At 33.4% G+C, this 16,222-nt stretch overlaps 2 protein-coding genes across 2 annotated transcripts in view; both read right to left on the bottom strand.

Moving 5' to 3' along the window:
• Positions 1 to 9,606, bottom strand: part of igl (IQ calmodulin-binding domain containing protein igloo) — an 88,235-nt gene extending 78,629 nt beyond the window's left edge. Inside the window, exon 1 of the mRNA XM_033342747.2 lies at positions 8,890 to 9,606. Within this exon, the coding sequence (XP_033198638.2) occupies positions 8,890 to 8,962 (73 nt within the window). The 5' untranslated portion in view covers positions 8,963 to 9,606. The remainder of the gene's footprint in view (positions 1 to 8,889) is intronic.
• A 620-nt stretch (positions 9,607 to 10,226) lies between these two features.
• LOC117161297 (uncharacterized) lies at positions 10,227 to 16,101 on the bottom strand. The gene is made up of 7 exons (XM_076619109.1): positions 15,978 to 16,101; positions 14,926 to 15,148; positions 14,373 to 14,705; positions 11,509 to 11,893; positions 10,985 to 11,136; positions 10,724 to 10,908; positions 10,227 to 10,630 (listed from the first exon to the last, which is right to left on the bottom strand). Exons 2-7 carry the CDS (start codon positions 15,024 to 15,026, stop codon positions 10,458 to 10,460), a joined length of 1,329 nt encoding a protein of 442 aa, XP_076475224.1. The 5' UTR covers positions 15,027 to 15,148; positions 15,978 to 16,101; the 3' UTR covers positions 10,227 to 10,457.
• Positions 16,102 to 16,222: the final 121 nt, after the last annotated feature.

Consider the following 16,222-nt stretch of genomic DNA (forward strand, 5'->3'; position numbering starts at 1 on the left):
TTTCAAAACACGAAAGCACACGAACGTTTCTTGCTTCACGATCGAATTCCATGCTAATTGTCAACGAGCTTAGAATTAATGACGAGAATAAAGCTCTTTTACTCTAAACGAATTAACGCAATTTCTGAACAATGTTATTACACGAGATGTTAATTTGACAAGCATACAGATAGATAAAATAGCGATCCTCTAGATTTTATACAATTGGCTATTATAGGCATTTTAGTCTACTTTAAACTCTGACCTCCTTCAAGAGGTATCAACTAACGTGCTTGAAAAGAAGTTCCTTTCAAATACATATGTAAATACTATAAAAAATATAATACTCTAGTATCTATATTTTTCTCATTCCGTTTTCTCGGAAACAGAATTTTATTCCATATTTTCAACTTAATTTTTCAGCAAGACTTGTCTTTATCTCGATAGTACTATTAAATAACAGACAATTAAATACATACACATACGTATGTATTTTCTGGTGCAAGTAATTGCTCAATCTAACCCCTTTGTACCTGCAAGGTTCATCTATCCTTTTATCTTATTAGATAAGCGTGTCTCTAACGCTATTAGTTTACTTCTACCTGAAGATGTAATTAATACATACAAAGAATATTACATTGCTACTACGCAACTTCAACGATGCCATGTCTAATATCATATGCACTACAACGCCCCGAGCATTACAAATTTACCTGAAATAACCGAACAAAGTTAGTTACAACTTTTTTCTGGTTGCTGACGCTGTTACCATGCTCGTTCGCATGAATCCAGTTAAACGACGTTATTGTCGGATTCATAAACATAGCGGCGTATCTTAGGGATGTCGTAAAGGAGGTCAAGCTTCGCACGCGAACTGCGCGAGATATGTAGTTCCATATGAATCGCTCGCAAATATATAACCTTTTGCCATAAAATAAGTTTTCAACTATATGTATTTCTACCTAAGATAAATGAGTTTAGGTTCTTAGAAGGAAGTATTAAAAGTAGTGTACTACGATATCAGCAAAATGGCAAAGCCAAGTAAGTATGAAAACAAGCTGCGTTCTTATCTGTCACATTGTCGAAATGAGAATCGAAGCGAACGCTGTTGCTTGTCATTAGGTCGATTCAGGTAATTATTCAAAAAGGTTGAATGTCCGTGGCTGCGAGCACTAGACTAGCGCATCGATCGAATGGAGAGCCGGTTAATCGATGCTCCGCGTGTCGCGCTCGAATCAATGCGGCCTTGAGTTAATTGAACTCGTGGGTGTATCACGATCGATTGATTTCGAAGAACTCCGTAATACGAAACTTATTTGTATAATCTTACATAGAGAATACATGACAGTTGTCACAAAAAAGCACACGACCGATGCATCGTGTAACGGAGGAGATCGGTAGAACAAATAGCGATTTTTCTCGACACCACAAGACATCTTACCGATTAATTTGTAAGTTTATGTATATCTGCACTCATAAGTTAATCATTTTAAATGTACGCTATTATTTGTCCCGTGTAAACATTATACATATATGTAGATACTCCGAAAACAAGCATATGTTAAAACTAAAGATTTAGAGGGATCAGTGTGAAGTACACTCTTGAATCTCTTCAAATCCACGCCACAGATTGGAGAAACTTAATGGAATTGTTCCCTTTATTTCACAAATTATATGTACATACATACATACGTATATGGTCTAATCCGAAAGCCTTTTCCAACTTACATGTAAGTTCCTGCAGTTGATACTACATTCTACAGTCAGAGCACTATGTAATTTCGTAGTTCGTGTTCGTTTCCAAACTATTTTCTGCGCTGATTCATTCAATCGAGCCGAAAGAACGCATGCTCGGTGACCGCACGTGCTTAGTAGGAATTTATTATGCGAATATAATTTACATGACTGTGATTATACGATCGATTGTAACCCTCGTTAATTTTTATACGACGTAATTTTAGAAAGACTTAGAAAGAACCAAAGTTATCACGCGAACAGATCGATGAACTCTTACGGAAAACGACCAAAACACCTATTAATTTCTTCGATAAATAATAACAATAAATATTTTATATCACTTTCATTCGTAAATATAAATAAAAAACTTTTGCGTTCTAGCTGGAGAGAGCGTGAAACGTAGCGAATGAATTTATTTTCGGGTTTTGCAAATAAAAAATGTCCAAACCGTCATGTTCGAAACATATAGAAACGATTTTCACGTACGTAGAGAAAATTGGACACTGCCATTTTACGCCTAAAATCGCTTTGTACGCGGAATAATCAATTTGTAAGTGTCCATGCAATAAACTCTACGGCTGGCTGATACAGTTTGGCACTTTTCCACTTAACCGCCGCGCCGCTCCACCACTACTCACAATCAGTAGAATAAATACATTATTCGCTGCTACGTGTCGGCTTTGGCAGGCCGAAAGAAAGTCGAAACGGAACTCTGTTCTCGACAAACACGCAAAATAATTGATTGCACGAGCTTTATCTTTCGTATAACATCTACTACATTTGTATCAAATACATATGTGCGTATGTATATGTCTTTATCACCGAATTTAATTCCACGATTTTAACGTCGTTCTGATAAGACATAAAAACGTTGGTAACTGTGCATTATCGACAAGCCTTCTGAATATTTAGATTGTGTATTACAAGTGCCATAACTATGCGATCTAGAGAGTAATTAAGAATTGTATAACGAGTTACATTGACCCTGTAGTAAAACAGTAGATTATTCTTTAAAAACATTTTAGCACCATATGTCCCTCTTCATATCATACGAGTATACATGTACCTTTGATATCAAAAATCCTTTTGTAGGTTACTCTCTTGTCTTGTGATGCATTCTATATAATAAAAAGAAACAATACTTTTTCCCAAGTATATTACGACACGATTCGTCGTTATCAAAAACATGTTACCACATAACCAGCGTGAATGTGGTCAAAAGAATTTCAAGCTAATATATTTCTAGATAAATTCTGCACAGATTACTGCACCAATGTGATTGCACAATAAAGAAGTACGCAGCAGTATTCGCCGAAATAACCTTTGAATTTATTGAATAACGAAAGATGCATCCGGTGGTGCACACCGTGAACAGTTGACTTTAAGGAATTTTTTCTGCTTTAAGTACTGCGAAAAGTAGGGTTGTAACTAAGCGAAGAGTACATTGTTCCATATTGTCGTATCGTATGTTATTCAGTTTATTATTTAAGAAGTTTGGTTCTCGCGTTCAACAGTAACCGATCACGGCAAAGAAAATAAATAATCGTTCCTTGATGTTGTTTGCATTTCCTCGATTCTCTGCTTAAGATCTTCCTACAAATAAAGGAGCGTAATACAACGATTTTACGCAAATGGAGCCAACAAACCGGAACAAACACCAAAAGAACTGAATACAAGAACTGAAGACTATTTTCCGCATTCCTACCATTTAATATGTACTGTTTTAAGTCGATGCATATGCAATATCGTATAAAATGAAATTTTAATCACATCGTTATATTTAAACCCTAATGGTACTGTTACTGAACTATTATAATAACCTAATACCTAATATGGTGGAGAATATCAACCCATGTAGTTAAGATAAATAAATTGAAATGTAAATGAAATTTTTTAATTTTCATAGAGTTTATATTTCACTTCTACAATATTATATATATGTACTTTTCTTTTGTAATACCTAGTGTTGCGTGTTTATATGATCCGTATATGCGATTCTGTCATCATCTTCAGGTCATACATGTCAGGTTAACTATACAAAACGGCTTGTTTTTAAACGGCCTATAGTCTAAGGATTAAAAATTTTGTTAACGCCTTGACAGCGGATATCGCAAGACCAAAATGCTGATAACAATTTTCGAATAAACAGACAATCCCTAAAGAAAATTCTTCGGTCCAAACTAGAGTAATAATTTTTAAAGATTTTTATAATTTCCTAATTGCACGTTGTTTAATGTCACGAACAAATTTAAGTAATGGAAAAAGATTATCAAGAAAACGGACGAAAAATTGGGTTTCGCGCTGAAAAATGTAGAGCGTCTCGGATAATGCATTGGTGTTGTTTCATTTAGGCAGAAATTATATCGTTGAGACTAAGCACTGTTCACATGAATTGGTCGTTCCTTAACTCCCGATAGTGACAAAATCTTGATGAAATAGTACTAGAACATGTTTGTTAAGAAAATGTCACTACTCGCGAGTCGCTGAAGTCATACTCACCATCGAAAACACTTTCTATCAGTGGTGGAAGAAGATATTATAGAGACAAATAAAATTGTTTCGTCGTGCTTTTATTACTCACAAGATCGACGCGAATAACAAGGTAACACGATTTTCCGAAGCGAGTAATATTTATTGCCAATTTCGCGATTCTCCGATTCGTCGAACCCCGAACTTACTCACGTGATAAGGTTGGACACCTTTCTAATTCCAAATATTTGGGATCATGAAAGAATTTATTATTTATTTAAGAAACCTTGAGTATCGTAGTATGTTACTAGATAAATAGGAACTTAGACTACCGAATAGAAATGTAACTAGGTTCCTAAAGGATAATCAAATTGCGTTAAGGTGTGTGTGTTTCAGTTTCTATGTCTGTTTCATATTTAAATGTGAATGAATTCTATCAATGTTAGATTATTTGTAAATTATATTGGGAGGAAATGCGTTTAATGTGCCACTAATAATTCATTACTTCTATCTTAACATAGTTTGGTCGCTATATGTTGACGAAAATTATTAAATTATCTTATTATCGAATGATTAGAAAATTTAGTATTTGATTGATTACCTGTTTTAATCCATCGAGAATAATCAAGCAATAAAGTGACACGTATCGAATAAATGTAATATTACAGAAATCGGAAACACAAACAAGACACGTATCTATAATCTAAAGAGAAATAGCGCAGTGGAAGAAGAATAGTTACGTCTGGTGAGTCGAATAATTCATAAGAAGTTTCTGTTCGTGACACAAAACATGGATCTCGTTGCAAAGAAAAACTACGAAGAAATAAAAGATAAGTACATAATACATACAGTGTACGCATGCTGTACAAAACAACTTGGTCATCCATCCTCTGCATTCTGCTGATTGCCTTGATATTACTAAAATGTGCACATTATTGCTGACGTAAAAAGAAAAGTGAGCACAGCATGTATTTTTCTATGTTACAGTGAAAGTAAATTCCTCTTTCTAACGCCGAGATGGCTTTCTGCCCGAGTAATTTTTAGAATTTCACAAAAGTATGTCTCGTCTAATATTCGATACTTCATACAACTGTATCATTTAACTGTGGATTCACTTTTTATATCAAACTATATTCTCTTATTCAGATGTGTGTATACATATATCAAATATCTTATTTCAAATGTCTTTAATTAACGATTTAATTTGATGTAGTTTTAATTCTATAAAATGCATCTAAAAAAGAGTAAGATTTATCTTCGATACAAAATTCTATACTGTATCACTACTAATAAAGAAATATCTATAAAATAATTCTCCGTCTTTTATCCTTCGAATTCTATAAAAACAACACTTTCTTCTTTTGCAGAATTTATTAATATTACTCGATAAAAAGTGATCATACGCAAGTATAAATCAATAGATGGTATCGTATTACAGGAAATCTTTCATATACCATAATATCTATCTCAAAAAGTCTGTTGGAAAACGAGAATTACTCAACTTGAATAAAATTTTCATATATATATGCCCAATATTGCCTTACCTTTGCAAAGAGGAAGAGGGTTTCACAAACATATAATTCGATCGTAGATACGTCTACCTGTAATACTTGCTTGTTTCCATAAGATGCAACGAGAAGCACGTTTATCGGATAAAAAATATCTAAACTGCACGTTTATTTCTCTCTCTGATAGAATCTTACAAATGACAATTTTGCAGTTGATTAAAAATATATACATATATGAATATTATATCTCGTCCTTCGTAGACCAGTTTTGAACTTACGAGTAATCAAATTCTGTACGATGAAAAATTTTATTTTATAATTTTATTTTGTCTATTATGTATTTGTTTCTCCTGTATTTGTAGATTTATATTTTTGTACTAAATGCATGAAGAAAAGGAACATATAGGAAAAGATTGTACAGGAAGTGTAGAGGGTATTGATATGTATCAGACATATTTTGTACAATGGAACAATTTTAATAGGAGCTTGTGATAAAAAAAATTTCCTATCCGATTTGCTCCAGATAAAAGGTCAGAAGGCATGAAATTCTGCATATATGTCAAAGTAAAATTCCAATTTCGATCGATAATTCATTTAATGTTTTACTGATAATTATTTGTTATAGCGTTTCCTTTTACATATTTTTAATGACACTACCGACATAACTTTGTGCACTTGTTACGCGTTTTATCGCTTCGTAATAAAAACAAGATACGGTTTCGAAACGATATTTTTCTATTACTCAAGAAAGAAGGCAAGGAACGTGAATGACGCTGATCTTATAAATATCGTACTTCAGCGTATGAACAGATTTCGTGCTCTAGTACCCAAACGAAATGTATGGTGTGACATTATATTACTGTCCGAGCCGTGCCGAGAATTTTCATTTCATTCAACCGGGAATATCCCCTTTTCGGCTTGTTGTCGGCTTCTTCCTTTTCCGTGACATGCAACATCGAGCTTTCTGAAGTAAAGCTCATAAGCCTCGAAACTCTGACTTTATCAGTATCAACGGTGTGACAGCATGTACATAGAAATCGCGAGTCAGCCTTAATGCGATGCACGAACCAAGCGTAAAGAAAAAGCAGAAGGTCGAGAACTCCGCTCGTAATTCGAGAGATCTAAGTATATACAAATGCACATACATACTAGCCTTCGTCTCACAACGTAACTGGAGGTTTTAACTTCCTCCTTGGGCAACTGGTTATATCACGTGAGAATCTTTATTCCATCAACGATGAAGGATCGAAAAGAATTCTTCTTTATGAGAATCGAGTAGAGTAGGTTTTATTTCATCGATAAGAGATATAGGTTAAAATATTGAAACTTTTTGGTGGAAAACATTTTTAATAAGTAACTTTTCGCTACGTACATTGAATAAATATAAACAATTATGTATCTATCAATAATTAGCCAGTCATATGTATCTTTCCATATTTCTACGATTGTTACTTATCTTTCTAGTAAGTCTCCTATTTTCCTTTTATAAAACATTTATCGTGACGAATTCTATTTTAAACTCAATTCCCAGAAAAACCGCAATATTTGTCCGATGACCTAATACATTGAATTTCTCAGTTTCATACGCATGTATATTTTTATTTAATGAAAAAGTATATCGAAGACAATATGTACACTAAACTAACAATCAATTAGTAATTGATTATATGTTAATATATGTTTCATGTGCGTATGAACAAACAATTGAATATCATTTTGATCTAATTACTCTCTGGTGAGTTGTAATTAATAAGCAAATGTTCAATAGCGACAATACGTGATTGTGATTTAGTACTCTAAGAAAAAAATTCTTTTATAAGCGCTATATTTATGATGCAACTATTTATCACAAAACACGAGTTGATTAATCAATTAAAAGGTTAAATGAACGGTGCCTGAGACATTTGAAGTTCTTCTGAGTCACTACATCAACGTCAATAATATTGATGTATCATGTACATTGAAACAATTAAAAAAGAAACAAAAAGATTCAACGATTAAAACTCTCTTACAAACAAATTACGTGAAAAGAGGAATTCTCTTTGCTCGAATGCGACAAACATTGAAAACAAGTTAGGTACTTCAAATAAAAAATTACAAAACACGTTCAGTATGCAAAAGTCATAAGAAAAATTTGCGGATGTGGCAGCAAGCATTTCAGTACAGGGAGGGTATCATTTCTGAATTATAAAAATTTCTTGTTCCACAATAAACGAGATGAATGAAATACTTACTTACGTTCTACTGATATTGCAAATTCTTAGACCGAATAATAAAAATAAAAATACCATTAAAACATGGTTCATCTGACTGTGAGATTAAAGTAGTTCTTAATTGCGAACTTCGCTCGAATGCTTGAATTGTTCTCCGGAGAATTTTGGATCGTTCGGAATACGAATGCCTCAGCGTTCACAGATCGATTTTATTACGATTTCGTTACTCACCGTATTCCTCGTGTTTCGCGACAAAAATCGCCACAACCATGATCAGTCGAAGATTAAACAACTTCGAATGACAACCAAGAACCTAGACGAGAAAACGAAATAATTCTTCGAGTCGTCTTTCGAAGGGAAAGATATCAAATACGACTCCATGCATTCTTACGAACTGGCAAGCTTGTCCTTCTGAATGAGTTTAAACAAAACGTTCTTAACCTCCAACGCGACTAGTTGTAAGTAATTTTATATCTGCTAGTACGTATTTCATTTTAGTGATATATTACATGAACATTATTTCTTCGAAAATGTATTGCTTTCATCAAATTAATTCAAAAATATCATATTACTCCCTGTATTCATTAGCTCGGAAACAAATTAGAAACATCGAATTCCTAAAAGTAGAAAACGATTTTAAAAGCTTCTACAATAAATTATCATCAATGTAAACCGAAAAAGTCCACGAGATTCATTTATTACGATTCTCTTAGACCTTCACTAACATCTATTGAAACGTATGTTTTTCGCACAGAACTACGGTGCTCACATTAAAATTATCTTTGATTAAATTACATACTGTATTTTTATTTCTATATAGTATACGCTGCATAGCACATTTCATTGTCGGTTTAATTAAAAACTAGCATGTCCACGTAATTATGTATTTTTTCATAAGTACATATTGTGACTAATTTGAACATATTTGTCAGATATCATGTTTTAGAAAATATAAAAATAAACATTAAAAGTAGATTACTCACCGCCGTTCTTCCCGTCCTCCTTCGCTTCATCCCCTACCGGCTGGACACTTTCCTTGCTCGTATTGCACCCCATTTTCACTCGGCTCTTCCTTGTTCTCTTCTTTCCCTATATCTTTTCTCTATTCTCCAATCGCAAACCCAAACGTTACTCGTGACACTTGCTATGTAATTCGCGATTACAATCGACTGATTGTAGGAGCTTTTCTGGTTAACATCGAGTCGTAAAATAAGGAATAGAGATTACACCAGGAGACTACACATAGGAGTTAGAAAAAAGCTACCGACACCTTGACAAGGACAAATTGGTTAGTAGGAAAGATCACAGTGTATTTTTGGAGTTTCCAAAAATTTCGTTTTTCTTCTCGTGGCCCAGAGAAGGTGAACGACACGCCGTGGACCCGGCTTATTCGCAGCAATTCGTTGAGACGAAAATACAATGAATCTTTGTGGTTGGTCAAACTGGACGTATTGTAAATTCGATCGGTTACGCAGTCTCTTCCGTTCACGAATTTAACAATCAGTTAAGAAAATATATATATGTGTATATGTATGTGTGTGCCCGCGCGTGTATGTATGTATATATATATGTATGTATATAGATTAAAACACTGTACAAAAGCTACTGCTGGCGAACACTAAACGCTAACCTAAGTGTGTATCACGAACACAAGTCCCATCGGCGTCGCGAGGCGTACTGACACTGCTGAGTGCCGAGTGCCGACGCCGACGACCCTGCCCTTGCGTCGCGACTACGCGAGTCGATATATATTCCTTCGTGATCTTCGTATGCGTACACATATACGATTGCATGCGCGCGAAACCAATAACGATATGTACCGCTACGGTGGACCCTCTGCTACACACGGCTTAGATGCTTAAAGACGCTACAATGTTTTACGATTTTACATTGTAACATTTCTATGAAAGACATATTGGTTTTGTATTAGTTATCGTCGGTTAACTACGCGTCACTCCCATTTCTCGTGTATCATCCAAGGAGAGGGACTTTTGCAAGGTTCAATCGATTTCATAAACGGATACCTCGTTTAAATGTACTGAATCGACAAGACCGGTGGCAGACAGGCGCCAACAATTCTCGCGGTCTTCCTGCTTTCTGGAACGAATATCGATTTTGTAGTTTTGATAATCCTCCACGATTTACCACCGTTGATGATTCATATTTCATAGATGAGACATACATTTGTTTGCGTTTCATAGTCGCGTGACTTATACTGAGAACAGTACTAACAAATAGCTTCGATATTTTTAATGCCTTCCCGGCATGCACGATTCTCTCGATACAGAAAATATTAAGGATAAATAATAATAATGATTGGTAACGAATTTGAGACCATGTTTATTGAATATAGATGATAGAAACTGTATTTTACATTTTGAATATACAGGATGTACTAATTATTATATATATATAAATGTCAAAATACTTGTAATATTTACTAAAATTCGACATCCTGTATATTTCCGATCTCTCGCTTGACAATTAAACCGTAATGTTCATAACACATAACTTGTACGATATATACAAAAAATGAAAAAATGCTTGCATTTTACATATCAGAAGTACTCCATTTATAAGCCTCCTCTTGACGTGCTATCTTTGCATTTTGTGCTTCAAACCATCGTTTTTCATATCCATTACTTCTGTCAACCCCGTCCCACCTATGACCAGGTTTGATACCAAAACGATTTGGCATGAATGATCCTTCGTACTTTGGTCGATCTGAGAACATACATAGTTGTATACCAATGAAATCATTATGACAAATATGAATATTTTTTTAGAATTAAACTTAGAAAATGTATAATGCTATACCTGGTTTTCTCTTCCCTTCTTTTATCTGTTTTTGTTTAATATATTCTAACATAGGATCACCTTCTCTTTCTTGTTCCCTAAGCATTTTGTCTAAATCAGTGTCATCTGCATATCTCGCTAGAGGCTTACTCATTTCATAAAGATCATCTTTTAGCTTTTCTTCACGATCCTCAACTTGTTTTAAACTGATATAACAAATATGTGTTTTACAAATTTTGCCACAAATACAATATCTTATGAACTGGATTCTGTATTACTTACCCTCTACCCCATTTAGCATATTTTTCATCTAATTCCGCTTGTCGTTTTTGCCTCTCTCGTTCTTCTATTGCCTCTGCCTCTAGGTTACGCTTTTTACCTGTTTTATCACGCACAATCGCCGCTTGTCCAACTCCTGTAACTTCTTTACTAAGCTGAAGAAAACAAAATTGTAACCTTTTTTGAGTAAACTTACTCTAGGGGATGAAAAGTTAACTTCTTTTTTATAATTTTGTAATTTTCAACGTGTAGTATCTGGAAAAACAAGTTTTAAAGTAAGGAAATCACTGATTCAAAAGTTATGGCTATGTAAAATTGAGCATTTTTAGGATATTTTGCTAATTATTTGGTGTCACATTGGCTTCTATCTATGATTCGTCCAATGAGTACAGTGTACACATCGAAAACTACAAGATTGCAAAAAAGAAGTCAATAATTTCTGGTTCGCTGAAGTAAAATTTAACCATTTTTTTTTTTTTTTATAAGGCATAAATTAGAAAACGGAAAGATGGAATTTCTTGAAATACCTTGCGAAAATGATCAGCTTCTCGTTTTCTATATGCCTCTGTTTCTTCTCGTAGTGCTTTAGCATCTTGTAATCCCGCCTTTTTTCCGTCTAATGTTTTTTTCATGCGTTTTTCACTACATTCTTTATCGATATTCCTATGCCTGTATCTCTTTTCCTTGGTATAATAGTCCTCTCTGTACGAACGATGACTAAAATCGTGGTCATATTTGTCACGAAATTTGCTTGATTTAGACTTATAGTAATCTCTGTCACCTTCCTTAAATCTGTTTGAACTTGTGTGATCATCTCTGTTCCTTTTACGAGGTGGACTCATATCTGAATCATGTCTCCTGTCTGGATTCTTTTTATAATGTTTGTACATTTTACTTGTAACGTCTGCCCAATTTCAGCTATTATACGCGTGTGTTTCGCAGTCGTCCTTGCAAAGCAAATTCTGCTGTCCGCTACATATATATAGTGATATTTCCAAACAATGTATGTGCTTGACACTACAACATAAATTAAACTGGTATTTGATACATAAACTTTATTAAACAAAAATAACTCGAAATCTTAATCGCAAAAATAAACGTTGTAAAGACATGCATGCTGCATAACAGCCGATTCGTTACATTCGTAAGTTTCATAACTGGAAACATGCATGCATATTGTAAACGATCTCACTGCATCGCCATAAGCTACAACTACAAGTTTTATATGATTGTGGCCACACTACTACATGAAGCGTCGAGCGGCGATCGCCCCATCTGACAACATTTTATGTAACATTCTCGATACACGTTTGCACTTTTCACTCTTTGTTATTTAGTAAGAAACCATTTTATCGAAAACTTTGGATGCGTCTTTCTCAAAATCATGTTTTTTTAAATTTGTGAATGCGACTTAATGGAAATAAAATTATTGCCTTTTGTTATTGCTTTTTGATAGTTTTCAATACGTAGAATCCGAAAATGCAACTCTTAGCTTTAGGAATCCAACGGCAGAAAAGTTATAACTATATAAAGTTGAGCATTTTTTTCGTATTTGACAGCTTACTTTGACGCCATATTGGCTTTTATTCACGATTCGTCCAATGAGTGGAATCGTTGGCTGTAACAAATGCACCTGGGCAGTAGCCACTTAAGCGGGATAAGACAAATATCTTTTCAGAGGGATATGCCCATAAAACAGTAAATTAAAACATAGAATTTGTAGGTAAGTATTGAATTATGTTGAGGATAGCTATAAAATTGCAGTGATTGCAAGGCGGCCAGCTATATTCACATGTTAATTTTCGGCAAAGTTCATCTATATTACGTGTTAATTACAGCCATCAACGGTATCCACAGTCATAAAATAAAAGCTCAAAAAATAAAAAACTAAATATGTATGAATGAGTGTTCATTTTTGTGCGGCCCAATCGGTGATAGATGGAAGCAATATGACGACAAGTTGTCAAATATGCCAAAAAACGCTTAACTTTACACATGCATAATTTTTGAAATGCTGAATTCTTAAAATTAAAACTTGCATTTTCAGATTCTACACATTGAAACTACATATTGAAAACTGCCAGATAGTGATAAAAAAGAAAACAATAATTTAAGATATATAAGAACAATTAAGATATATATAAGATATATAAGATATATAATATATAATATATAATATAATAAAATATATAAGTTTAACCCGTGATTTTATAGCTAGATGATGACTAACAATTCTCAATGAAATAGAAACATTTAGAAAAAAAATTGAATTAAAATGATTTTTCTTGCAAAAATAAATCGAAATTTTCCCGTAATTTTCTTTTAAAATTCCACGATTTGTTCAATTTTGTATTTGTTGATGTAATTACACGAAAATTAAGGAACAGTTTTGTTTTTTGTTGCAGGCAAGAATTGGATCCGTTAGGTTAACACTTTGACTGCCATGTTGGTCATATATGACTAACTGTGACGCCACGGTGGTTATTGGTGACCGAAGCGCTTAAACTTCTTACAATTGTAAAAATTGAATGAAAATCGACAGTTGGGGCATTTTGAATATAACCGATTAATAGAAGATACTTTGAAATAAAAAGTACCCCATTGAACAATTAAACATTTTTATTAGAACATCAATAAAAAAAAGATGAGAACAAATCTTGCATCTAACGGTGCACTGTTTGCATCCATATCTTTGAGGGGTACTCTATGATTATTATTATTATAAACACACCTTAGAAAATAATCGTAAATGCTGCTTTATAATTATATAATTGAAGTTAGAAGTGTGAAGATACCTTACTATTATATATAGAATGAGCAAATACTATTTACTAATATCTTCTACACGTTTCAACAATATATTTTGGACGTTTTGGTTACGACGAAATAACGAATGCAAATGGTTTGTTGAAATAAACAAAGCCTTGTTATAATATATCACTATCAACTGTTACACGCCACGATGGTCACCCATGATCACCAATAAGATAAATGGTCCATTGGAGAAGAATGTTGTCTTAAATCATCAATTTATTATTATCTTGTCATTGTATGCTTTAAACAATAAAAATACTCCAGTGGCGTACTGAGCGAAACATGTGATTTCGGCGTGGCAGTCAAAGTGTTAAGATGTACACAAGTTTACAATTCTTGTACCCTGGTGGCTTGATGTTACAAATATATCTAAATATCTAATTAAAAAATGTATTATTTTTTTAATAAAAAAATTTTGTTTAGTACTTGAATATAAAATAAAGCACCCTTAAAATTGTGGAAACATTCGCTTTATTTTTGTTGAGAAAAAAATTTTTCAAGGCCATGGATGTTGTATCAAGTCAGGTTCCCTTATTATATCATTACCATTGTTCTTTTTCGCTTCTTAATTTGTCACTTTTTTTTTCTTTTTTTAGATAATCTTGGAGGAGACAAATCATCATCCAAATATTTCTTTTCTTGCCTTGGTGGACTTAAGTCGTCATCAGAAATGTTCTTAACTTCTTTGAGTTGCTTATTTTCTCTATCAATGTTAGGAATAGTTAAATCGTCACCTTTGTCATTAGCTATTATTTTCCATCTTCTTTTATCAGAAAAGTCAACCGGACCACGTTCATCTACAACACCAGCAATTTGAGGTGCATCTTCTGCATTGGTGAAAATATCCAATTCATTCTTTTCTATTGGTCTTAAATTCTTCAGCTCTATGTCATCATCAATGATTTTTACTCTGAAAAATACATATCAAAATTTATGCTAAGGAGTGAATAATCTTCTACGATAGTTTATTATTTCTGTTCACATTTAAACAATCTCCGATATTAATATAATATTAAATGAAGAAAATGACAATAAATAAAATATATTCTGTTTATACATTAAAGGTTAAAAAGCACAAGAACTCCCTGTTGAAACTGTCAAAGCCACAATATTTATAAATGGAATCTTACGTTTTTAATCCCAGTTTAATCTTTTTCTTTTTCTTCTTTTCATTTTTTGAAGATAAGTATTTTTTTAAATATTCTTTTTGATCTATAACCTTTTTGTCCATTTTGAGTTTTATATCCCAAGTACAGCGCGCAACACGCAACTATGTTGTAGCTTAGGTATGTGCTATACCATACTGTCTCCATCAGTATTTCGTGCCGCATACACGCGAGGGCACTACATTCGCTATTTAAATGTCGCACAAAAATGATAATTTGAAAAATTATATGTCATAACTTCTTTCCAACGAATAATCAAATTTTGAAAACAATTACAGTTTTAAACTTAATTCATGTATGATTTGGAGCATTAGAATTTAAGGTTTCTTAGCTATAATACGCTTTTCGTCCTAGTTAACCATTAAAAGTCAATGCATAAATTGTATAGAATACATATTTGGAAGTTACATAAAAATATTTGTTTTGTTTGCAATATAGCTTACGCTTATTTAATGTATAAGATAAAGTGTTAAGTACAATATTTAAAGAAGAAGGTACTGTACGGTTGCCTTACCTTTATACGTAAGTATTTTAAGAACAACCGCCAAGATAACAATACTAATTCTTCAGCATAACAGGAAGTGACAAACAATACATAAGTTATCAAGAGAAATCCAGGCACACCAAAACAAGTATTTCGCTATCTGATATCCTCTAAAATTATTTTATATGACGCCAGATATTAGGTTGTCCCAAAAGTTTCTTTCGTTTTATAAGGAAATAATAGATGCACGACATTTTTTGTTTTATATTATTTTATTGAATTTTGCATGATCCATTTTGTTCTATAGAAAACATAATTCAATAAAATAATATAAAACAAAAAATGTTTCCGTGTAAAATGAAAGAAACTTTTGGGGCAACCTAACATCTTACGAATATTATATTCGCTCGAATGCACACGCATTATACATAAGGAAAATAGTGGTTGATAGTGATCATATATAGAAATATATATACATATGTAGTTTTCATTGGCCGATTGGTTTCCTGGTGAATTCGTGCGTCGTACTAACCTTATCGGCGGAGCGCATCTGAACACGGGTTATAAGACAGGATCCATAATATAACGTGCCAGACGAGACGAACCTTATCGACTTTATTCATCGACCGCGCACAGTCTGCTTAGCAAGATGATATGTACAACAGCACGGTAAATCAAGACGCTCTACTTTAGAGACTCTGTGTACGAGAAATTGGAGTTCTTCATTGGTCGGTGGAAGAAGGCAGGTAATTACGTTGGTTGGAGGTGGAAACAACG

Source organism: Bombus vancouverensis, chromosome 6, assembly GCF_051014615.1.
Source record: "Bombus vancouverensis nearcticus chromosome 6, iyBomVanc1_principal, whole genome shotgun sequence".
Classification (NCBI taxonomy): domain Eukaryota; kingdom Metazoa; phylum Arthropoda; class Insecta; order Hymenoptera; family Apidae; genus Bombus; species Bombus vancouverensis.